This window comes from Carlito syrichta, unplaced genomic scaffold (genome assembly GCF_000164805.1).
Source record: "Carlito syrichta isolate Samal-C Ts95f unplaced genomic scaffold, Tarsius_syrichta-2.0.1 Scaffold308185, whole genome shotgun sequence".
Classification (NCBI taxonomy): Eukaryota; Metazoa; Chordata; class Mammalia; order Primates; family Tarsiidae; genus Carlito; species Carlito syrichta.
Window position 1 is genome coordinate 117,077 of NW_007252281.1, and position 25,846 is coordinate 142,922.

The 25,846-nt window shown below is 52.0% G+C and overlaps 1 protein-coding gene across 1 annotated transcript in view; it reads right to left on the bottom strand.

Annotated features, from left to right (window-relative positions):
• Positions 1-318: 318 nt before the first annotated feature.
• Positions 319-25,846, bottom strand: part of CRACR2A (calcium release activated channel regulator 2A) — an 83,553-nt gene continuing 58,025 nt past the window's right edge. The window contains exons 11-17 of the mRNA XM_008065181.1: positions 23,073-23,406; positions 18,502-18,634; positions 12,832-12,913; positions 12,644-12,758; positions 4,223-4,324; positions 1,850-1,926; positions 319-400 (exon numbers count right to left, since the gene is read on the bottom strand). Of these exons, the coding sequence (XP_008063372.1) occupies positions 319-400; positions 1,850-1,926; positions 4,223-4,324; positions 12,644-12,758; positions 12,832-12,913; positions 18,502-18,634; positions 23,073-23,406 (925 nt within the window). The remainder of the gene's footprint in view (positions 401-1,849; positions 1,927-4,222; positions 4,325-12,643; positions 12,759-12,831; positions 12,914-18,501; positions 18,635-23,072; positions 23,407-25,846) is intronic.

Here is a 25,846-nt window from a genome sequence, read left to right on the forward strand (position 1 = left end):
CAGGTAGTGGCTGTTCTGGAAAGCCCATCTGCTTCTTGCCCCCAGGAAACCAAGCCAGAGAAAAAACAAACCAACAAAAAAGCTATGGGCGTCTAGGTTCTAGAGAGACCAGGAAGGGACTAGACTCCAAGGTGCTCCAGGAGCGACTCTGCTAACGGGATGCCCTTCTCTGCCTTTTGGGGGAGGCGCGTGAGTGACAAGGACAAAGGTCTGGGCGGGCTTCAGTGGGCGGCATCCGCGCAGGAGCCCGTGGGCCGGATCAGGCTAGGCTCTGAGACCTCAGGCTGGGGCGGCGACAGCCCCGGGAGGGCCCCTCCATCAGCCACAGCAGGATTTCTTCTTGGCGCGGCCAACCTGAATGGTGTCCTCCCTGGCTGTGTCCTCTTGCTCCTTGAGAAACCTGGGGAAGGGGAAGGGAGGGTGTCAGTAATGGGGAAAACGCTAGGCCTGGGGCCAGGCACCCTTAGGTCACAGGACATCTGGGCGATATGGAGAGACCCTGGCCTCGCCAGGGCGTCAGAGAGAGGGCAGAAGGGTGCATGACTGCAGTCGCAGAGACAGAGCATGGACCCTTCAAGACACCTCTTCTAGGAAGCCTCCTCCAATCCTTCAGGTGGGTCTAAGTGCCCCTGACAGCATTCCGACCCTTTCTCTGTCATAAGCCCGTCACTCAGTGTCATAACCGCTGCCTCCATGACCGGCTCCCGCGCCAGGGGATGAGCTTTTCAAGGGCAGAAACGGTCTCTTTCGCCTGCGTCTCTGCTGTTTTCCCAGCAACCGACACAGGAGAGGATCCAAACATACAGACTGGTCGTTACTTCTACAGAAGGGCGGCGTGATGTGGCCAAGCCCCAGACTACACGTAGGAGGTGAGTGATTACCAATAATGGGACGTCCCTTACACACTTTCAAAGCACATTCACCTTCATCTAAAGCATCTCTTTGATTCCCATGACAACCTGTGAATGGCAGGGATAGAGGGAATGACTGATGTTCCTGCCTGACCATCAAAGCCCAGAGAGGGAGGGAGATTTGCCTGGGGAGTCAGGGGCAGAGAAAAGCTTAGAACTTTTCCTTATGGTACTCCATAACCCCATCCCTTCTCCATAGAGGAGTTATTCTGGGCTCTTAATTACTCAAAAAAAAAGAGCAAAAACAAAGCAAAAAACATTTTTTTAATGGCCTAGAATGAGTGCTGAGCGCAAAATGGGCACTTAAGTATTTGTTGGATGGATGGATAGATGGGAAAAAGTAAATGCCCAGATGGATGAATGAATGCCCAAGGGTTGAAAATGGATTCCAGTATGGTTGTGTTTCCTTGAGGTTTGGTGTAGGTAGGGTCTTGAGGAGCCAGTCTCTCCAAGTGACCAGTCCCTCCAGCACCTGGCTCACCTTTTTTTACCTCCCACTGGTAACCCATCACAGCCTCTCTCCTCCCTGGCTCCTAGCTCCCACCTCACCAACAGGAACTTAGATTATAACCCATTCTTGCTCCCAGCTGGCTGCCACTAATCTCTGCTAAGATATCAGGGGCCTATGGTCTAACCTTTCCCAGGAGGATTTGCATTAAAAAAGAGAATCGCTGGGAAAAGTCAGTTTTTAAGACTCTGGAGACTGCAGAGGGGTGACAGGCAGCGCTGCTTTGTTTTGCAACATTGCTGTGTATCAGAAGGCTGCCCTTAACCACTGACGGCCCACACAAAGACCTGGAACCCCAGGGCCTGTACTCAGAGTGCCCCAGACAGGAAGGAAGGGGCCCAGGGCTCTGGGCGGAGGGAAAAGCAGTGCCTCTTGCCAGGCTGGCATGGCTGGACTCAGCAGAGCGGCTCCACCCTGTGTGTTCCTTTACCTGGCCAGGTGCAGCAGGGACTCTTTGGTGTTGTGGCCAGAATACGCACTACATTCATAGAAGATCAGATTGTTCTGCTAGAATCGTAAAACAGAGGGAATAAATATTACATCACTTCTGGGGAACAAGAGGGGCTGCAGGGGTAGGGGAGTGCCCTGTCTACATCTGCCTAGAGGTTGCTTTTCCTCTCACAGGTCCCTTGATCTCATCCGCATCCCCCTCCCTTTGTGTATGGCTGGTTTCGGTTGCCACAGCCTCCCTGACTGACATGAGTTCCGTAGCTATCTCCCAGGTGAGCTGCAGTAATTGGAAAAAAAAAAAAAACAGGTGCTGCCTTAGTGCTTCTACATGCTCTGAGTTATGCTTGAGCACCAGATACCCATTTCGTGTTGACACCACCCTACGCTACAGGCAAAGAAGCGAGACTGGGGAGGTCAGCATTCTTTCCACTTCACAGACAGGGCAACTGAAAGGAGAGAAGGCACATGGCTGGCCCATTCAGGTCACATTTAATGGCAGGGCTCCCTGCAGCACATGTCTACCAGGACACGGGTGTCCTCTGGGCCTGGGAACAGATGTCACGGGGCACGCCAGTGGGAATTCTCCTTCACACGAGTGAATTGACGCTCCAGCCGCCAGGCTGTCAGCATTGGCGCACAGGGCAACTGCCCGTCACCTCACTAGGACGAGGCTGGGCGGCACGCATGGTGGGGCACCCTTGGCCAAGGCTCATGGTATTCAACTGATCAACGCCATCAATAGACTACCAATAATGGGACGTGATTGCCATCAGACAGTGCAGACGGCACAAAGACCTTGTCTTTGGAAGATCTCTCCTTCGAGTCTGAGACCCGTGGGCACGGGGGCCAGCTGGGCGACGACACATCTGAGGCCACGGCCCAGAAGGCTCTACCAATGCCAGCTCCCCGGACACCTTCCCCAGCCACACCCGCAGACCCTGCTCCAGCCTCTACTCCCACCCCACCCCCGACCTTTCCCCCAGGCTCCAATCTCTCCCTGTCCACACTTCTGTCAGACCTGGACTTTGGGTCATTCCAGCAAAAAATAGAGGCTCCATAGGGTGGGGGTGGAGAAAAGAAGGTTATAAGGTCTACAAGAGGAAGACAGGACTTCAAATTCTTCAAGTTCAGCTTCAAGTTCTGACCTACCGCAGAGAAGCTCTGGGATCATGTGAACGGATCACTTAATACCTGAGTCTCAGTTTTTTATTTTCACTGATTGACCCCAAAAAAAACAAGAAAAGAAGATGGGATCGTGATAATATAGAAAAATATTGGCCTGCAATACCTTGACTAAAATCTTTGGATCTAGATGTATTTTGGAATCCAGAATGTTTTGCATTTCGGAAAGGTAATGCATGCATATACTATATATTATATAATACCCTCAGCGGGTTTAGGACAGCACCCTATAATTAAATCTATTAATATGTCTTCAGTGGGACATTCCAATATTCACTCAAAGTGAGGTAAAAGACCGTCAATAGCCTCGTGTCATCTCCAGTCAGATGTTTCTGCCAGATAACATGCAAAAGGCCCTTTTCTGCTTTCAGAGCTCTTTGGGTTTTGGAACAGTGGATGTTTAACTGTCTAACGCCCGTCCGCAGAGACACCTGCCAGGCTCTTCTTCCTCCCTTTCTCCAGTCTTTCCATCTGTGCTCATTTCCCGGGCTCTGAGTACGGGTGTCCCTGTTGAGCGTGAGCACACTAAGAATGACAGAATCATGAGGCTGGTAAGCACCCCACTCTCCCAGGTCCCCAGTTCCCAGAAACCAAACTCTGAGGCAGTGGGCGAGGCTAGGGACCCACAGTTTTGTTGCCCTGCCAACTCCACTCTTGGGCAAGAGGGCTGCTGCTTATTTTAATGGGAGGTTTTCTAGTGTATCTCCTGGGTCTGAGTTCCCAGCTTTGAGGCTCAATCTTCACGGAAAGGAGGAGCTCTCTAGCAGAGCGTTCAGAAGAACACGCTGGCTTGCAGAGAGTGAGGCGTCCATCCCTGAGGGTGATCAAGTGGAAGCGCAGATGATGAAATTCAGATATCAGAGGGGGCTTGAAATAAGTCACCTCTTCCTACTTTAGACTTTGTAATTCTGAGCTCCAAGGAGGAGAGTTTGGGATGACTCCCACACCCCAGAGGTCCCTAGCCAACACCATCTTGTGACCTCTAGATTTCTATGGACAGTTCTCCACGCACAGGAGTTGGGCTGTTCCCATGAAGCTGAGACCACCACCTTGCCCAATCGCTTTCTTCCCATGGGCCTTCCAGAGAAGATCCCCCACCAAGGCTCTTGGGCACATGCCCAGCTGCCCTGGGGTCCCACCGTGTCCTGCAGTGGAAACGCTTGCCGTTTACCTTGGCGAGCTGCTCTCCGAGGCCTCGGGGGACTTCCCGCTCTTTCTCATTGTCCAGCTTATTACCCAGCAGAAGAACCGGAACCAGGTCCCCCACAGCTTCCTGCAGAACAGACAATCCTGGAGTTGAACGAGGGGCCCCAGGGCAGGCCACAATGCCGGCTGGACACTCAGAGCGGGCCTGAGAATCCCCACTGCCTCAGCCGGGAGGAACGGGGTTGCCTTCTCCAAGCGCCTCAGTTCTCCACACCTTTGCCAGGCGCTGAGGCCTGCCCCTGGGGTCTCCCAGTCCCCATCTGTGACATGACCACTCCCCTTTCGCCCCTCTCCTCAGATTTTGGGAGGCAAAGCAGGCCCCCAGATACACTGGGGAGCAGGTAGGGGCACGAAGGCATGACTGGCGTGGATGGACTGTGTGTTCCTTTCCTGGGCTCACAGCGCCCTGAGGGCATGTCCAAGTTGCAAGACTTAGTCGAGGGGCCAAGTGCATGCAGGCACTGTGGCTTGGAGCTGCTCTGATTTGAAATGGCATCTCCAAAGGCCTCACATTGGTTCATAAGCTCCCTGAGGGTTGGATCCACATGTTTCCTGGTCCTGCACCCCCTGGGCTCCATTCATGGCTGCCGTGTGTCTCACTGGAGACAGGCATCACCAACCCCTGTCGCCGGGAGCCGTGGCTCTGAAGAGGGCCCTGCATGCGGAAGAATATGTGGCCACGGCAGCAGCACTGCTTGGGCTAGATGTCACAGGCTTGCTCAAGGCGTCGCCCTACCCACTGGCCCTGTGGCTACCGCTCACCAGCCAGGGGTGTGCATCCCGGGGTCCTCCCACCCCTCATGAGGGGGCACTGAGTGTGCCTCTCCCGAGGGCCCACTGCCATTCAGTGAGTGAATACAGTCACGTTCACACTTAAGAAGGCTGTTATTTCTACTTAAATATTTAATTAGGGGCTTTTAATCATAATTTGGTAACAAATTGTTATTCACTGTAGCTAAATGCTTCACCAAATAGAAGGGACCCTGGGATCACAGAGTCTAATAAGCAGTTAGAGTTTTGCCAATACTTTAGCTATTTTCCCTCAGCGTTTCAAAGAAACGTCTAAAGTCCAACCGATAGGTACAGTTACTTTAAATGTAAATGCTGTTACATCTGAAAATAAGCCTCCACGTCTTAATCTGCACATTGGCTTCTTCTGCAGTTCAATAGTGGAAAAAATTCTCATTTACTAAATGAGAAAGTTAAGGATGAGGGTGTCCAAAAGAATATTGAACAACAGAGGCACTAAATTATGAGGACTCTTCAGTCTATGGGGTCGCGGTTCCCTAACCTTTTTTTCTCTGAATTCTTATTTTCCATCAAGTCGCTGCTGCCTAACATCTTATTAACAAGAACGCTCTAAAAACGGTATCCATTGGCAAGATGGTAATAGATGTGTGCAACGATGACTCAAAGGCACTACCAGCTCTTACAGTATCTTCTGACCCATCAAAAATAGATTGGATTCAGGACACTGTGGCTGACGTGCTAAGTGGATCGTATCATATTCCAATTCCCTGAACGTGAGAAACCCACTTCCGGCATATCTAGAGTCCTGCGGCCCCCTATTAGCCGAAGTGTTCGTTAATGGGAATACCCCCTTCTGGGCTGCAGAGTGCTTGTGCGAAGAGTTTTTCACAGAAAAGGAAGGAAAGAGGAGGAAGCAGGGCAATGGGCCAAACAGCTTGCTGTTTAGAACACATGGGAGAGAGATATTTGTAGATTCATGTGTGAGGAATGACTAAGGCTTGTGGGATTTCTTGACATGGAAACTCTGAAAATATGAGCATCAGACTTGAAACCCCAGGGCAGGATTCTAACCTGGATTTTGTTATTATTTGGATGGGGATGGCTTCCACTTCCTCATTGGCAGGAGGAATGATGGCTACATCTGGCTGAATGACCAAACAGGATGAGGCAGGGAATGGGTCATGAGCTCCACATCCGGGCCCTTGGGAAAAGAAGGGGCAGTCTTCTCTTTCCCCTCCCCCTTTCTTTCTTAAAGTAATCCCTGGATAGAAAAATAAAGGAGCTTAGAAGGATCAGGAAAAAAGCAATGCACCCGGCTGGAGCCATGGTTTCTCTCTCTCTGGATCCATGGTCTCTCTTCTCTCCTCTCCTCTCCACTCCTCTCCTCTTCCTCTCTCTCTGTCAGGGTCTCACTCTGTCACCCAGGCTGGAGTGCAGTGTCATGAACACAACAATCAGGTTCACAGCAGCCTCGACCTCCGGGGCTCAGGCGATCCTTCCACCTTAGCATCCCAAGTAGCTGGGACTACAGGTGTGCACCACCACGGCTGACTTTTTAAAAAAATTTTCTATAGAGACAAGGTTTCACGATGTTGTCCAGGCTGGTCTCAATCTCCTGGACTCAAGCGATCTGCCTTGGCCTCCCAAAGTGGGACTGCTGGTGTGAGCCACCACGCCTGGCCCGTATAGTTTCTCTCTTACACAACCACCCTAGTCAACTCCCTTCTTCTCCAGGGGCCCTGGTCTGCCTCTGATAAAGGAGAGCTAGACCCATAAACAAGGATTTGGCAAAAATAAAAAAGAACACACGAAAGGCCAGAGAGGACGCTAACTATTACAGGCAGTCACTTGTCACCCTGGTCCAAGGCCAGTCTCTGACACAGGCGTCTGGAGGGGGGTTGGTGTGGGCGGGTGTTCCATGGTTCTCTTTGACTGTGACCCCAAAAGTATCTTGAACTCTCTGCCTAAACTTTCTATCCTTCTTACAGCTAACTAGATGTTCAGCCGTGTACTGCTCATGGTGACCTGCTAGAGGAAGCAACACTTCCAGAGTGTACCTCCTTCAAGCCTCTGGGACTTTGGTGAACAAGTCCCAGGTCCACCACCTCTTTGGTTGATATTGTGATAGACATGGGTAAAAATCCCGTAGGCTTGGCAGGTCAGAGTGGAGAAACCTTAACTCCCCTGCCAGGCACACAGTCTCTCTTTGGGAGGGGTGGGCTCCGCCCTGGCTGTCGCCTTCTCTCCGTGGGACTCATCTGGGCTTTTCCTCTTCTCTGTGTCTCTGTTCTGAAGCCAGAGTCTGTTCCGTGACCCTCTCACCGAGAACCCTCCCTGCTCCTTCAACCATTTGAGCCGCCTTTTTCTGAACTTGAAACCCTCTCTGAACTTGAGCTTGTTGGAAGGCAGACTTGTTGAAATTCAAAAGATCACCCATCTCTGATTTTAAATAACAAGAGCTGTCAACCGGGAGCAGAAGATCAGCATTCAGCTCAGAATGTGCAGCTATTGGGTTTAGTTGGTTGTTGTTGTTGTTGGTGGTGGTGGTGGTGGTGGGTGTGTGTGTGTGTGTGTGTGTGTGTGTGTGTGTGTGTGTGTGTGAATATCTATTTGCTGGGAGGCATGAAAAGCACTTAGCTGGGATAGTGCTGTTATTTCTCTGGAGCCAGAACAAAAAATTTCTCAGCACATTAGAGCATGCAGTTATGCTAAGAAAAAAAAAGACTGCAAAATTATATCTTGGGGGTTTCCATATTTATCCACCCCCTGGACTATGAGTCAAAACAAGATTTATTTGTGTAGCTCGTTTTAAACTGCCAGCACTTCAAGCTCAACTTGGAACGTGGGGGAAAAAAATCAAACTGCTATTTTTTGCTCCGTGCAATGACAAAGATCACAGAATGAGATTTAGCTAGGAGCCTGGGAAGGGAGAGGGAAGTGGGCCAGGGCCCCTTAAGCTGAAGAACGGTTCTGCTTTGAGACAGAAGCAAGGAGGACTGAAAAAGAAATGAACACCTGTTTTCCAGGAGATTTTAGCCATGGACCATGGGACTAGACAGACGCACAATGCAGCGCCCCTGCCCTAGATTCTAGATCTGGCTGTGCTACCAACAAGCTGTGGGTGCCTTTGGACGAGACACTTCCTCTTTCTGGATCTTGGTCTTTCTTACCTATAAAACAAGAGGTTGCATGAGATTAATCTCCACGTTTTTTTGCCAGCTCAGAGACGCCGGTCTCTTTGGCTTAGCCACTCCAGTCCTATTTCCTTGACTCACAGCCCGAACAATATAGTGCTCTCAGAATGACAAAAGGGTCTAAACAAGAAGTTTGGCATCCCAGCACCTCAGATACTGAGGACCAACAATCTGGATTTGTTGGATCTGGGGGAGAACACCAGCCTCAACAGCTCGTACCAAATTCTGTTTTCTCTGCCCGACACAGGCCACAGAGTCTTCAGATGCCCAGTTTGTCCCACAGGCATCCATGGGATTCTCAGAGCCCACCTGGCTTCTTCTCTGGATTGGAACGGTTCACCCAGTTCTACCCAAGAGAGAGGAGAAGGGAGTGGGGGTGGGGATGCTGAGTTGGCAGGAATGACTGTGTTGACTTCCCATAACGTACACAGGGGAATCGGTACAGAGTGTGTCTAGGCTCAGCTGGTGCCTCTTCTGCGGAAGCCTGGCAGGCAGGGCAGAGTGCCTAGGCATGGTGAGATTGGAGAACAGCGGTGAGAGCAGGACCTTCCCGCCCCATGAAGCGGGGCAGGTGTTCGACATTGGTTCCCTCGGGGCTGGAAGGATCCTCCAGGGTCCTCTCATCTAGACTACTGCCCCCTCCCTATCCCTGAGACAGTCAAATACCATACACTGTAAAATCTGGGGTCTGACCATCCACTGCCTCGTTGAATGACTGGCCCCAGTTTCATGGCCAGGAAGTGGCTGGGCTGGGATGGTAAGAACTTCCTTTTTTGGGAGCTCTATCATCTCCCCCAAGGGAGCATCTATTCCTGCCCACACAACCTCTTTCAAGAGCAAGTCTTACCCCTGCAAGTCAGTCAACTGCGTGCATCGCAGCTGATGCCCTTTTCTTCCTCGTAGGCTTTCCAGGTTGCTGGAAGAAGGGGCGCTGGGAACAGCTGGCCACCATTCACTTCATAATAAGGCTTCAGAGCCTTGAAGGCTGTTATTAAAGCTCCCCCTCCACCCTCCTTCTCTGGGCGAGGGAGTTGGTAAAAGGCTTGGAGCTCTTTGGAAAAATAAGTCACTCCACAAATGTAAAGTACTTATTATTTTCAGTTCCCCTCTGGATTAAATTAGGTGTCAAGTTTTAATCTATCACCTGACACCTCTGATTGCTGGTTGCCAAGGCAGAATGACTTAGCTTTTCAAGAATCTGGAGAATAATTGCATTTATGATGCCATCGCTCACTCCTTCAACACACACTGCGCCATTTGACACAGCCTCCGGCATTTGCTCCCAAGTCCCTGGGCTCTTGAACTGAATGTATTTCCTGGTCTCTCGTATCGAGCTCTCCTGAGCACCCGGTGTGTGCCGGGTGTGCCATTGGGCACTTAGTAAATTCTTGGCGAGGGTCACGGGTGTCTTTGAAAATGATTCAGAGTCTTGCTACTCAAAGGGTGGTCCCTGGACCAACAGCATCCGTCTCACCTGAGAACCTGTTAGAAACACAGAGTCGCCTGGGCGCGGTGGCTCACGCCTATAATCTCAGTACTTTGGGAGGCCAAGGCGAGTGGATTGCCTGAGCCCACGGGTTCGAGACCAGCCTGGGCAATTTGGTGAGCCCTCATCTCTACAGCAAATCAAAAAATTAGCCGGGTGTGGTGGCACACGCCTGTAGTTCCAGCTACTTGGAAGGCTGAGGGGAAGGATCGCTGGAGCCTAGTAGGTCAAGGTTACGGTGGCTGTGAGCGTGCCACTGCACTCTAGCCTGGGTGACAGAGTGAGACTCCAACTCAAAAAAAAAAAAAAAGAGAAACACAGAATCACAGACTCCAGTCCAGATTTGCTGAATCAGTCTCTGCATGTTAACAAGACCCTTGGGAGATGCTAAAATATGTCAGAGTTCACAAAACACTTGCTTAGGCTAGGAGCTGTGGTAGGTGAGAATCAAAATCCCCTGGGGAGATGTTAATTTTTTACAAAAATTTCTAGGCCTTGGAGCATTCTGCCAGTGAAGGCCCTGGCATCCGTTTTGTTTAAAAGCTCCACAGGTGAGTCTGATGTTCATCTAGGTTGAGCGTCATTACTTAGAGTATCCTCTGCAAAAATTTTTAAGAGAGAAAATACCCTCAAACTACAAATTATACAGAAAGGCTCCATCCACACGCAGACAATTCTGAGTTAACTGTGTGTGGATTGACCATCTAGGTCTGGCTTCCTAAGCCCACAGACCAAGGCTTCCAAAGCTACACGTGGGTGATGCTCTTTGGCCTGGACCCATAAAGGAACGAGCCAAACAACCAAGGCTTGGCACACAGTTTTCTGGAGAATCACCAGACTCGCCCTTCAAGTCGTGATGACGGCCTCCTGAGAGTTCCCCACCTCTTCCTCTAAGTTCAACCCCATGCTCCACAGGTCTTGCTAGACCCAGCTCCCTACACAAAACGGGAGTCTTGGGAACTATGGTCCCCAATAATGGCAGAGACCATAGTTCCATACATTTGTCTCTATCCATTCCTAGGAGTCCCAGACCACCTGGACTACCTCCTCTTAGCCCTAGCGTATACAAAAATGTAGACAATGAGGGATCGTGAAATGTCTGTGGCTAGGTGAAGGTCAGGTGACCTTGGAGAAGTTAGGGCTTCCAGGCCTTCCCTTTTGAATGAGTTGGCTGCATTAGACAGGTGGTTTTTGGGTGGTTTTCAAAGGGAAACTCTTTGAAATTGTATCTGGACCTCCAATAGACAAGGAGGAGGACAGATCTAAGGACCCCAACCTGTGACACGAAACCTCTGGGGAGCGCCAGTCCCATTCCGGGGCTCCAAGGAAGAAAGCCTGCAAATCCCTGGAGTAGTAATCCCTAAAGTCTCTCCTACTTCCTGGAGGAAGAAAAGGCTGCTGGGGCTGCCGCCAACAACAACAACAACAGGAAAGAAAAGTAACAAAAAATCACGTCTTAACTTCTGAAGTTTAAATAGGAATTACTGCAAGATTTACCCCCGACCATTTGCTTCTGTTCCTAGTTCAGTGTATAGACAATCCGCTAACTCCCTTTCAACACATTTTCTCATCTGTAAGTGTTTTGGGCACAGTGATTTTGAGAAGTAATTTGTATTAAGAAAAATCTCTGGGAAACCCTTGAATCTGGCTTCCATGTCGCTCCTTATTTTTCCTGGTACCCAGAAAAATGCAGATGGACAGTGCAGAGAGAGAGAATGGCCGCGCCAGTCAAAGCTATGAGAGAAACATCTGGGTGGAAGGAGTCATAGATCTTAGGGTCCAAAGGGAGGAAGAAATGAACAACTCCCGGATTCTGCTTCACCGCAACATGGGATCTATTCACCCATCTAATTGCTGTTGAGCTCTAGCTGTGGGGGACCCTGTTCCAAGCACCGGGTCACAGTGACACCCATGCAGCTTCAGTTCTCAGAGGCACAGGGCCCAGCGGCTAATATGTGATCGGCAGCTGTGTGATGAGTAAGTGGCAGGGTCTGCAGGGTCTCAGGGACTCGGAGCAGAGAGCTGAACGGAAGCTCCGTGAGGACAGGGGCCTGGTCCTCTTTGCTGCTGGAATCCCCAGCCCCCAGGACAGTGCCTGGCAGTGTTTTGGACGAATAAATGAACACACAATGAGCCCTGCTGGGGGAAAGGGTGGGGATACCCTTTGTGACTGTTTAGCGAAAGAGTCAGCCCAGGTGCTGTGAAGAGCAACCGGAGGCTTGTCCATTGCGCCCTTGGCCTTGAGATGCCTGAATCAGCTGCTGAAAGGGGGGCAGACGGTCAGGAAGCCAAAGGCCTGGCAGAGAGACACGTTGCCAGCAGGAGTCAGAGAGCAGCGTCCTGCAGATCATTCAGGACCCGAAGGGAACACAGCTGCTTCTGGGCCCTGCCCTGCCCCTTGGCTTTGGGGTGAGCCTGGTGGCCTCATGCAGTGGCTCAATCTCCCCTTGTGAAGGGCTTCACAGAGGCCCCGAACACTGAATCCTGCAGCTCCAGGGCAGGGCACAGCGGAAGCCACTGGAGCTAGAAAGACCCAGGGCGTGGGGAGAGGAGGTGGCGAGAAGGAGGGAAAAATTTGGCTGTGAGGCAACTTAAGCACTGACTTCTCAGGGAAACCTTCCTTGACATGCCATTCTGCGCCTGCTCCCCCAATCCAACCAGCTCACTCTTGGCACAGAGAAACATCACTGTTGCTGGCGTAAACTGGACTTGTTGTGTCCCCCTCTCTCCATGATGGCAGGGACTGTGTCTGTCTTGCTCACTCCTGGGTTCCCAGTCATGAGCCTGGTACCGGGAACTCGGCTGGACAGACAGACAGACTTCCGGATGGGTTTGTTCCCGGAGAAGGTGAGTTTGAATCCGGGTTTGAGCATGCAGAATGCAGGGTGGAGATGGCAGGGAAGGAAGGGGCTGGGGCAGTTAGGCCTGAGTGTGCCTGAGAAGGGCGTCGGCTCACCTCCACGTTGCTCAGCCACTGCCGGACCGACAGGAATGACTGCCTGGCCGTGAGGTCGTACATGACAATGACGCCATCGGCCTTTCGGAAGAACTGCTGGGTAATGCAGCGGTACCTGCCACAGAAGGGCGTGGGTCAGGCGTGGGCAGCCTGCCCTCCGTGCCCAGACCTCCGGGGCAGCTCCTCACCTCTCCTGCCCGGCCGTGTCCCACAGCTGCAAGGCCACCCGAGAGCCGTCCACGTGCACCGTCTTCACACGGTAATCGAGGCCTGCAAGGACGAACGGCTTTCAGGACTGCCGGGGGCCGGGGCACCTCACTCCCAAACCTGGAACCCGTGCTTCCAGTGTGTTGGGAGTCACGCGGCCCGTGGTGACAGCCCTCCTGGTGCCCCCTGGGAGGCGGTGTAAGGAGGTGGACAGGGCACTGGACAGGGAGGCCTGGGGCCTGAGTTCTGGTCTCGTCTCTCCCATGTGCTAGCTTTGGAACCTTGATCAATCACGTAGCCTCTCTGAGTTGCAATCTCTTACTGCAGTTGGAAGCCCTACCCTCTTTAGGGACATATAGGAGGATCAAGGGAGAGCACATGCTTGAAAGCAATAAACCAGTGCAAAGACAACTTCCATTACTCTCCGGTTCAATCCCTTCCCAGGAAAGTAGAGGAGGAAGAAAGACTCTCCCCAAACTTATTTCTTTCCTTCCCTCCCCCCTCCCTCCCTTTTACTTGCGCCTAAAACCTTTTCAAGGGCCCCCGACACAATTCAAATGTCCCGAGGGAATGGACCACCAGTCCATCCAAAGGTATGTGGAGGAGGGGGGGCGGACAAGAGGAGGTGGCAGAGGGGACAGGTTGGCAGGTAGAGGGAAGGACAGAAGAGAAGGCGTGAGGAGGGAACCTGGGGATGGGTGACAGCTCCTAGAACCACCCCTAGGCCATTTCCAGCCATCTCTCCAGGGCTGTGACCCTGCCCAAGCCCATCAATCCGGGAGTGTGGCAGAAAGATCCGTGAGGGGCGTGGCGGACCCCACAGCAGTCCGCAGAGATAAGGCCCTTCCCACAGGCGGCCTCTCTCCTGCATCCCACGAGAATGTTCACAGAGGGACAGAGATGCTCAAGCAGCCCTCCCCCTCGGGGCAGCAGGCCTCAGGACTGTAGGCGTCCCCTCCCACCTTCAGGAGGCCTCTGCGGCCCTTGCCCGGGAGGGCTCAGGAAAGGAAACCCCGCAGCAGCTTGGACGAGGCAGAAGAGCCCAGCTGAGACCAAGGAGGCAGGAAGCGGGAAAGGTCGGCTGGAGCGGGCAAAGGCCGATGCATTAAGGACCCTGAGTGGAGGAGAGGGGGCGGATGGGCAGTTTCCAGAATGCCAGGAGCAGCAGGGAGTCCAGAGGCCTTTTGCTTCACAGAGGAGGCCGGAGAGAGAGGTGGGGCGGTCTGGGCTGAGAAAAAGCCTGAGTTTTCCCACAGTACAATGCTTTATCTTTCCTTATGTTTCCATGAGCTGCCTCTCCACCTTCACCGTGGCCTCTTATGACATCACGTGAGATGTAGGCACGCGCACACATGCACACGCACGTGCATGCATGTGTGCGCATGTTAACACGCATGTATGGACACACATGGGTGCGTGTACACACATCACTGAGAGCTGAAGAAGTGGGAGTCAGCATGGGCCTGCCTCGCCCCGGCTGAGGGCCAGCTGTGGTAGGCTGCAGTCGCCGTCCAGGGAATCGCCGCCCCTTTGACAGCGGCAAACAGGGTGGGCACAGGACACTGCGAGCTTTCTATCTCCCAGAAAGCCCAGGGCTGAGGGCTCCCAGCAAAACCAGTTACAACAGGCTAGGAGGCGATTCCAAGGGTGAGTTTTACTCTCGCTAAAAGCAGGGGGCTTCCCGGCCCTTGTCTGGGAGACAGGAGGGGTCACTCCTCCGGAGAAGGCCAGCCATGGTCCATCCAGCTTCAGGGCCAGATCTGAGAAGCGCCAGTGGCCCCAAGCCCCTGAGGATAGAGCGCTCTGCCTGCTGGCCAGGCTCATGGGCTCAGGGCAGGTGGTGCTGCCTTGGGTTCCTGCTCTGCCTCACTGGCTGGGAGGCCGGGGAGCTGGGTCTTGCAGGGAGGGAGGAAGGCTGGCGAGACGTGTTCTGTACTGTACGGGTGAGCCTGGGGAGACTCCCTGCTGGACACACGATGGCGGCCTCTCTGCAGCCTGAGACAGGCTGGCCGAGGAAGCAGATAAACCCTCGGGGCTGGACGTGGAGGGCCACAGGAGGATAAAGGGGAAACAGGGAGGCAGCCTGTGGAAACACAAGGCCAGAGAGGATGAGGGCTCATTGGAAGAGGCAACGTGGCATCACGTGGGACCAGGGCCCGGATGAAACTGACTTTAAGACCATCACCAGCTCTCAAATGCCAGGAGTCAGGAGCCCTGTGCTCGGCATTCCTGTCTCAGCTCTGAGCGGAAGTGTGGCCCTGGCGACACACTTCACCTCATTTTGAGGGGTGCCCTCCTCCTCTGTAGACTGAGGCAAGACAGAGGCACGGGGGAGCTGAGTCAGGGGGTTCATGATCTTCAATTCAGCTGTAGTACTCAGCAGCCACACCAAGGTGACCTTCAGCCTGCCACGTAAGGGATCCTGAAGGGTGGCGGAAGTCCAGAGCCAGTTGCCACCATGAAGAATGTCCTGGGGATGGCATGTGTTGGAGTTGGGATGACAGTCACCAGGAAGGCGACGTCAGGCCCTGAGGCCAGCCCCAGCCGTCATCAAGTGGGAGGGGTGTGAGAACAGGGAGTGCAGGGAAGTCTTCCTGGAGAAAAACCCTCAGGGGCCGCTCCAGGGATTTCTCTGCAGACACGTGGAGTGGAACAGACACCCGGCAGGCCGGGGAAGGGCAGAGGACATTCTGTCCGGAGCAGCTTTTGGAAGAAACCCCTTGGGTTCTGGCACTTGATTTAATACAGGGAGGCTGTGAACCAATGTGGAGTCGTGGGAAGAGCACTGGACCCAGAGTCCTGGGTTCGGGGCGATTTCGCTGACTCCAACAGTCGGTCTGATTGCAGACTTCAATTTTCTGACTTACAAAATGAGACCATTTCCGAGACTTCTTCCAGCACTAGCATTCTATAAAAACATCAGTGGATGTCTCCAGAACACCTGCGGGACCCAAGCACCTGCTCTTGAAGGGTGAGGCTGGCCTTAAGGTGGGACAGGCTGGATGCCGGGTCACCAGTTTCTGGACAGCAACTCCCATCACACACAAGACAAGGGGCCAGTACAAACCATACACTCAGGAGGGTCTGGGAGACCAGGAAGTTGGTAAGACCCCCTCCGAGGATGGGGAGGTGGGGAGGAGCCTTGAAGAACAGCCGGAGCCCTGTCATCGGCTAGGGCTCTGTTTCCATTGACAGTTTCCTGACCTGCCTATTGGGCTGATAACAATACCTGTCCCCCAGGCCTATCGCGAGGATAGATTGAAACAATGAACATAAGAGCCTTTGGTAAATATCCAGGCCATAGAAACATATTTTCAAGTATAGTTGACTTATGGGCTCAATGAAATTGGCATTCGATGTGTTTATTTTTTGTCGAGCGATTCACCTTGGTTGAAGCTAAGAGGTCTGGAGATGGGCCAGGGGTTGGTCTGCTTCAGCCTTAAAGGCCTGTGACTCTGTGGTTGTTTTATCTCTTTAAAGGCAGCAACGTGCAGGTGGCAGGCGCAACATTTGCTTCCTGACATGTGTCCCCACGCCAGGTCCGCTTCGTGGCAGGGAAACGAGCCTGACGGCTCTTCCAGCATATGCTGAGCGGTATGAAGAAGGGCGTCCTGATTGGGAGCCTTTGATTCCTGTCCCCTTCCTAAGTTGTAGGGGTTTCCATAATTGGCCTCCTGGGAAGTGCAAATTAGTCTGATCTTCTATTTTTCAGAGCCTCCTATCTCAGGGACATGAGCTGGAAGTGCAATCAGAGCCCGATGTCATTGTCGGGAGAGGCACGCCACATGCCCACTGCTCGGGGGACATGCCTTTGAGGTCTGGGGTCTGGGCATCTGTCCCCCCTGTCTCCCACAGGCCTTCGCCGGAGCCATGATGGTGCGGCCCTCCCCTTGGAACACCCTCCGGGGAAGGCGAGTAGATCTTCGAAGATATTGCCTCCGGGGTCACCATGCTCTGCACACTCCCAGCTGCTCCTTGCTCAAGGCCGGACAAGGCCAGGCCCTTCTGAGTTTGGTTGGCAGGCTCTGTCCTTCCTATCAGCATCCTTTATCTTGGGATGCTCTCAGACTTGGGCCTGGCAGTAAGGATGGGACAACCAAAACATGTGGGTGGGGACAGAGAAATGTTGGAAGGGCCAGTTTAGGACAAGGGAAAGAAAAGGAATCTCCCCAGGCAGGACTCTGGGATCTGGACAGTTTGCCCTGTAGAACCAGTTTGGTGGACAGCCAAAGGCCAAAGATGGCTGTGTCAGAGACTCAGGCTTGGAACCGTCTTGGGATGCTCCATTCAAATGTCTCGTTTTTCAGATGGCATCATGTCCTCTCAAGGTCACGCCGTTGATCCGTGGCGGGGCTGGAATGAGGACTCAGAGCTTCTGCTGTCTTTCTGAACTGCCAACCCTCTCCGGCCTGCACCCACGTCTGCCTATCCCGAGGCAGAAAAGTGTCCTCACCACTCATGGGGTGCTTCGGGCTGCAACTCAATCTTCGTAGGGACACTATGGATTGAAAGTGTGTGCGGGGCGGGAGGTCGAGTATTAGCACTAAGAGAAAGTGGGTAAGCCCTTAACCTCTCTGGCCTGATCTATCTTTTGGACTGATAACAACACCTGTCCCCAGAGTGAAGACAGACTGAAATGATGAATATAAAAGCTCTTGGGAAATACTCAGGTCATAGAAGCATATTTTCAAGCATAGTTTACTTATCAGCTCAGCGCAATAGCGCTCAGCGTACTTATTTTTTGCTGAGTGATTCACCTTCGCTGAAGCTGAAGTTCATATGCCCTTGGGTTGCGCCGAATATTCCAACGCAACCTGCAACTTTGGGTGAAGGGATTAAGGCCTCTATTTAAATAAAATATTGCCCAGAATGGGAGGGCATTAAGCCACGATAATCCATTAATAGCCGAGCCTAATGAGCTTCCACGATTAAGTCCAGCTGTCACCCAGCAGACCTGGGACGCAGGACGGGTTACATTTAATGGTGAAAAGAGGCCATCCAGAGCCCTGTCCCCCATGTACACACGCACGCACGCACACATACATGGAGGGGCCAGGCCAGGAAGGAGTGCACCTTCAGGAAGGCAGTGGGGAGTGTGGCAGGGCGTGGACCTTGGGAGGAATCCTGGTCAGACCTGGGGGAGCAGGAACACCCAGGGTCCTGTGGACCACGGGAAGGGGCAGTCAAAGGGATAAGGAGATCACTGCGGGGGAGGAGCCTCCAGTCAACCTTTGCCCGGTGTCGTTCCACAGAGCCTGGGCTGGACTTAGAAGCACTCTAAGCATTCAATTTTCTGACTGCCGAAATGAGAGGATGTGAACAGACCATTTCCGAGATTTCTTTCCATCATCAGACCAACTGTTGGAGTTAGCTAAATCGCCTAGAACCCAGGATGCCAAGTCCGGTGATCCAATGACTCCACATTGGTTCACAGCCCTGAATGCCTGGGCTGGACTAGAAGCACCCAGGGGTCCCACCACACACAGAGTGAGCTCGGCAGTCGGGGCGTGAGGGGAGGTGAGCTGTATCCAGCCATCCCTCCCAGCATTCCTGTGGATCAAAGTAGACACCAGCGTCCCTCCTAGCCAATTCCCACAGCTCCCCCTTCCCAGAGGTTTTACCTGGGACCCACCCCAGGGACAAGAACTCACCCACCGTGGCCGCCATGCCTGGGGAGAACCTGTCCTCACAGAACCTCCGAAGGAAGGATGTCTTTCCCACGGCAGAATTGCCCACGAACACGATCTTGAAGAGCCGGTCAGGGGCCAAGGGGGAATCTTCCTCCTGTGGACAGCAGAGAGTCTGGCTCCAGCCCCCACTTGCCCTTCGCGTGTCCCTCTCGTGGCCCACGGGGGAAGGTGGATGGGACCCTGGACCAGCATCAAGGAGGCCGCGGCAGCCTCAGAATCCAGCGAGTGTGGTCTAGGGTATAGAGTGATCTCTGCAGAGGGGAGGCCAAGCAGCCACCCCATAGGATGTGTTGCCCGTCCTGTTGGGGCAGGGCTGAGGGCAACTCTGGCTTCCAGGGCAGGGGTCAAACACAAGCCCCAAGCACAGAGCAGGGACCCAGGATCCACAGGGCAGGGGACTCTGGGTTTCAAGAATTCTCCATGCGGGGAGGGACAAGATGGCTGTTTGCAGGGAGAAGGAGAGAAAGGCAAAAGAAGACTTATCTACATGGCAGGAGCAGAAAGCTAGGCCGGGACAGCGCCTCTGATCTCTTCCCTGCCACCGGAGCCTGGGTTGCAGAGGGAGGCTCTTGCCTCCCTATCCCCGGCCGTCTGTCCCATCTCATCATCTTGCATCCTGGCCACGCCATCTTCCTTGGGCCACTGAGCCAATATGGTCTCCACCGGGCAGAGCTCCCCCTGTCAGCCAGTTACGGTGGCTTCCCCCCAGGCCCGGCAGAAGGGGGTAGCTGGGTGTCTGCCGGTCCACCAGGCTGGGACACTGAGGTCCGGAGGGGAGTGGACTCGCCCTCAGACACGGTGAGATGAGGCGGGAGGTGGAGGGAGGCCTGGTCTTTCCGAACAGGATCCTTCCGTGGAACAATCATCCTCCTTGCAGCCAGCTCCCTGGAATCTCGCCTCCAGACCCAGCTCAGCGTCGCCTGGTCAAGCGAGAAGGCTCTTCTGAGTCTATTTAAACGTGGATTTGGGGGAATTAGCTCCTCTCATTGAGCAAATACTATAATGGAGTAGCGGCTGATATTAGCAGCACTTGAGTTTCAGAGAAAAGCCATTAACAGCCTTTTGGGGAGAAATCAATTCCATGTGGTACTTAGGAGGGACTTCAAGGTCGACTACAGGAATTTATACTAAAAGTGAAAAAAGTCATAATAACCTGGACTCAAAAACGATACCCCCTGCCCCATTTTTTTTTTGTCTTCAGACAATGTACGAGGGCATTGACTCTTTGCTGGTCCTCTGACTGTCATCTGTTTGAGGCTAAGACTCAGTGTGTCTGTCTGCTTATCCCTAGGCACGGCAGGAGGCAGGGACTGTGACACCCAGGATGGGAGGCAATGGTCCTGCTGGCAGAGGTATGGCCTGACACAGCCCTGTGACCACTGCCCCCTACCCGAGGCAAAGTGCTCTCCTGCAAGCAAAAAGCCATCAACACGTTGATGGCTTAGCTTCAGGCGAGACGCACCCAAGAGCGGTGACTGCCTACCTGTGTTCATACACCGAACCCACTGTCCCCGCTGAGGGACGGGTCACCTGCCACACACAACAGATTTTGGGGAGGGGGCTGGCAAATCAGAAGATCTCTTCTCATCCTCTCTCCTACATGTTTTTACATATTCAAAAAAAGCTTTTAAAACATAAAACAGATGCTAATTTTTCAAATTAGGAAATACGGAAAAGTCGACACGATAATTATTTATATTCTACGCTACCACCCTGAAATGGCCACAATTCATATCTTGATGCATTTCTTCTAGCCTTTTAATATAGATATATGGATACATGTTTCAGTTAAAGAGATTTGAAATTATACAGAGATATAAAACCTTATCCTGCTTTATCATCTATGATTACATTATAAGTATTTTCTGAGCCACTGAATTTTTTGGAAAATCATATACTATGATTGATGTCCCTACTGCATATTAAAAAAACGGTTTGCCATTACAAAGCACTCTTGCATCCTTGAATTCAATCTTCGTCCCGAGTTTGGCTATTTCCTTAGGAAGAATTGCCAGAAGTAGAAATGCTGGTTCAGAGCATATGGTACTTTTAAGTTCTTGGTTCATATTATCAAGCAACTTTCCAGAAGGGCAGGGCTGATGTATGCATCACCAGCCTTGGATGGGAGGGCATGCGTCAAGGTAAGCTTCCAAAGAGCAGACCCTCTCTTGGAGCCGTTTTGTGGGGTCTAGGGAATTACACTTCCTCCCTGCTGCAGTCTCAGCACAGCAGTGGTGGAGACTTCTCAGGGGCCTGGACTTTTGTCATTGTGAGGTGCCATGGCCTCCCCACCCTGGGCTCCAACATCCACGCTGTAAACCTGGACTTGCCGCATCAGACAACGTGAGGATGAAATGCCACAGCAGATACAGATGCTTGGCCTTTTTCTTTGCACCTGCCTCCTACTAACCTCTTGACTCTTCTTGGGGAGACATCTTGGGGTGAGGCCCTATTTGCGCCTGCTGCCAGCAAGTGTAGGACGGTGGGCCAAAGGGGATGTGGCAGGGATGTAGGAGGTAGGGGGCATCAGCGCTATCCTGCTCTCCACTTTCTCCTTGCCCCAGGGACCTTCCAAAGACGGATATACAGGCCTGAATCTTAATCCCAGCCCAAGAAGGGGAACTTCTGCCTAGAAGTTCGAGTCCTGGCTCACACGCTAATACTGCCACCAGGAAAAGTTCCAGGTGGCAAAGGCTCGGTTCTCAACACTGCCACGGTGTTTGGGGAGGAGACTCTTCCACGTTGCCAGGGGCATTTCTTTTTTTTTTTTGAGTCTTACTCGGTCGCCCAGTCTGGAGTGCAGTGGCCGCTCCCGGCCACCACAGCCTCACCTGCTGGGCTCCGGCGATCCTTCCACCTCAGCCTTCCGAGTAGCTGGAATTACAGGCGCGCGCTACCATGCCCGGCTGATTTTTTGATTTATTGTAGAGATGAGGTCTCAATGCCCAGGCGGGTCTCGAACCCGTGGGCTCAGGCAATCGACTCACCTCAGCCTCCCAAAGGCGCAGGATTACAGGCTGAGCCACCGAGCCCGGCGCCATGGGTATTTCTAAAGCTGTTTTTGATAGAAAAGTGGAGGATGGTGGCCCCAGAAGTCTCCTCTGAGGTCTGGGTCACAAATGAGGCAGAGAACATCTAATACCATAAGCAGAGGAAGGCTGTGCATATAGTCTCCTTTCTCCCCAGATTCAGCAGGGAGACCAGACGGGGAGTGCAGGCAGGGACTTGGGAAATGAAAGGGTGATTAGCTGATCAAGAAGCTGTATAAAAATGATGGTGTGCAAACTCTTTAAGGCAGAGATTGGCCCTGCTGAGAGCGGTGACAAAATGTGCAACTTTTAAAGTATATGAAATTGTATGCCCACAGCCTAGCACCGGGTCCGGCTTAAGGAGGTGCTCAATTAATACCTCTGAATCTGAATCAGAAGAGAAAACACGGGGTAAGAAATGGGGGGGAACAGAGGTTATTAGGAGAATTTATCAGGATCCTCGTCTCTCCCCATGACACTCAGGGGAAAGTGGTATTTGGAGGGGATGCATGTATGAGGGGGTTTCCCAAAACATCTGGAATTTATTTATACAAATTGTGTACTGTTTGGGCTCGGTGGCTCAGCTTGTTATCCCAGCACATTGGAAGGCTGAGGCGAGTGGATTGCCTGAGCCCGCGGGTTTGAGACCAGCCCGGGCAACTTGGCAAGACCTCGTCTCTACGATAAAATAAAAAATAGCCAGGTGTGGTAGCGCACGTCTGTAGTTCTGGCTACTCGGAAGGCTGAGGCGGGAGGATCGATGGAGCCCAGCAGGTCGAGGCTGCGGTGGCCAGGAGTGTGCTACTGCACTCCAGTCTGGGCAACAGAGTGAGATTCCAACTCAAAAAAAAAAAAATTGTGTATTTATTCTTACTTGTTTAAACTTCAGTCACCTTCAAAGAACTCTCCGTTTGACGCAATACATCTATTGAGAGGCTTTTTCCACTGCTCAAAATAGTTTTTGAACTCAACAGTTTTGATGTTTTTTAGTGCTTCTGCCGTTTTTTGTTTCACCTCTTCCACATCAGCAAAATGATTCCCTGTGAGGATTTTTTTCATCCAGGAAATCAAAAACAAAAAGTCATTTGGGCAAAATTGGGTGAATAGGGAGTGTGAGGCATGGTAGTTATGCCAATTTTGATTTTAAAAACTGCCGAACAATCAACGTGGTGTGGGCAAGTGCATTGGCATGAAGGAAGAACCAGTCACCTGTTTGTCACAACTTGGGACGTTTCTTCCGCAAAACAGATGTAACCTTCCCAAAACGTCCAGATAAAAACTTTGGTTGACCGTCTGAGCCAGAGAAACAAATCCCAAGTGCACTGCAAGGGGCTGACCCTCCAAAAGACAATTCCTATTTTGGGGGGGCCTCCCCCCATATGATTTACCACAAGATATGTGCAGCATCTGACCTCCTGATCCGACTCTTGGGACTCTTGGGCTCAAATGTGAGGGCCAAGTCATAGAAGCGAAGACCACACACCAACGTGGGATGTGCCTTACCTTCGAGAGGGCTTCCTTTCCGACAGGCTGCCCTCGGGGAGAAACAGGGGTGAGTTTCGAGGGTGGGGCCTCCTGGGTCTGTCCTTCCACTCCCTGGCTGGAGGCCCGATCCTCCTCTGGGCATCTGCTCAGGGGTTGCTCAAAGCCACCATCCAGGAGCTGGGGCAGTGGGTCTTCTTCGATGGAGATGATTCTGCGGAGTGCCCGGGGAGGCAGCCCCCCAGCCCCTGGCTCCCTGCCTCCCGACTCCTCTTCTGTCAAGGGACATTCGCTCAGGCCTAGGGAGCTCCTCCTCCTCGGGATGCCAAACACATCCTCCTCCTCCTCTGACTGGCTGCTGGGGTGGGAAGAAGCAAGAGTGGGAGGACGCAAAAAAATATCAGTGTGAGCTGCCAGGTTTTGGGACAATCCCAAGACTGAAGAGCAATTCTAGGTCTTTGGAGACGAGAGCCCCAGGAAAGGGAGAAACAGACCAGACCCGTCTTTCTTCACTTGTTCACTCCACGTGCTTCTCCTAAGTGCCTGCGACTGTGGAAAATGGGATAACGATGACGGTGACGGTGATGGTGACGGCCAGGTATTCGCGAAAAATGTCACGAACAGATGGACACAGCCCCTGTCCTCACGGAATGCCTGCCTTGGCAGGGTGGGTGGGGGGGGAACTAAAGCAATAATGACACACATAAGCACCTTTTTCTTTGATCATTCTTTTCTTCCTTCCTTCTTTCCTTCCTTCCTTTTACAAATTGGGAGTGCTATAAAGGAGCTAAAGCAATAATGACACACATCAGCACATTTTTTTCTTCCTTCCTTCCTTCCTTCCTCTTTCCTTCTTTTACAAATTGTGAGTCCTATGAAGGAGAGGGCACACATTCCAAAATAAAGCACCTGGACTAACAACCAAGTGGTTCTGGCTGTGTTCCCGGCACCAGGCTTTAATAACTGTGTGTCCCTACGAAAGCTGCTTCAACTCTTCACGCCTTGCCATGAGATATGCCCACCTGCCCCTACCTCTGCACACGTAAGACAGCACACAAAAACAGACATGCTCCCAAATGTCCCCCAGCAGTGGGAGACTGGTGCTTGGGGAGGAGCCCTGACCTCCACACACAGAAGCTCCATGGGCCGGGAGGCAGCCACCCCCTTGAGACAGGCTTTAGATCAGAAGGCAGTCAGGCAGCGGCCCTCCCGCCACCCTTCCTCTTCCTCTTTCCGTGTCTCTGAAAATTGGAGGCAGGAGTAAGTGCCTCCGAAGCCCAAGTGCAGACGTGCTTCTAGAAGCATGTGACTGCCAAGGACGAGGAGAGGCTGTAGCAGGCAGGGAATTGGGCAACCGATGCAGGGCCAATGCACAGGTTGCATTTTCGGGAGGCTTTGCGATCCAAGGCCTCACAGATCCCTCTGAGCATGGGAAGCCTCTCAGGTCTTTGTGAGGAATTAAAGCTGAGAATTGTCTTAAAGGGGTAGAAGTCTGACAGGGAGGACCTTAAGTCCAAAGCTGAAACACACACACACACAAAGGAAACGGAATGGGAAAAAATCTTGGTGAGAGAGCCAAAGGAGAAAGAAAAAAGAACATAGACAGGCAGAACAGAGAAACACCCTTCCCTCCCCCAACACCACCACCCTTCCCCCGGTTTATAATATATTCCTAAAGACCAAACAGTAGGAAGGAAAAGGAAAAAAAAAAAAAAAAAGCATGCACGTATTGCCATCCTGACATTAACTGCAATTCTGAAAGATCAATGGAGACATGGTGCTTGCTCACAAAAAGGATGAATTATTAATAGTTTGGATCCCTTGATATAAAATAAAGGATTTGCAGCAATTCAAGCACTATAAATAGTATTTTTTTCATAAAATAGTAGTTTTGGCTGGACTCGGTAGCTCAGCCTGTAATCTCAGCATTTTGGGAGGCCGAGGTGAGTGGATTGTCTGAGCTGGCGGGTTCGAGACCGGCCTGGGCAACTTGGCAAGACCTCATCTCTATAATAAATAAATAAACAAAAACTAGCTGGGTGTGGTAGCGCGCGCCTGTAATTCCAGCTACTAGGAAGGTGGAGGAGGAAGGATCACTGGAGCCCAGCAGGTCAAGGCTGCAGTGGCCGGGAGTGTACCACTGCACTCCATTCTGGGCGACGGAGTGAGATTTCAACTCAAATAAATAAATAAATAAAATAAAATAGTAATTTTTTTCTTAAAAGTCAAATGTCTTCCTTCTTTTCAACAAGCTTCCTTTCTATTCCATGGAGCCTAGCAAATGCTTATCTGCTTTAGAACCCAAAGCGCATTTCCATCCACTCTGCTTGTACACACAAGAGTGAATTTTTGTACACACACATGGTCAAGTATGCACACACACAGAGCATGGTTTTTCAAAGGCTTTGCAACCAGAAGAGAAACAGACACCTAGATAGCCCCTAACACGAAGCGTTTCTTGGAAGAAGTTTTTCATCTGGGAAATTCTCAAGCACTACTGACATTTTGTAAAACCTTCAGCTGAGCGTGCCTGAGTTCATTTTGGGCACCGTCTGCCAGTGGTAGAGAGAGTAGCTACTTTTGCCAATTAGAATTCAGGGTTCCCAATTTGTTGCTTACGGATTTTTGCCTGCTTCTGCTACTCAACTGTAAGCTCCAGGAGACACAGCTGGGTCTATTTTGCTCACCACTGTGTACCCAGCACACAGCACAGTACCTGATACACAGTAGGCACTCGATATATATTTATTATGTGAACATTTAATAATGGATACGAATGATAAATTAGACGTGAG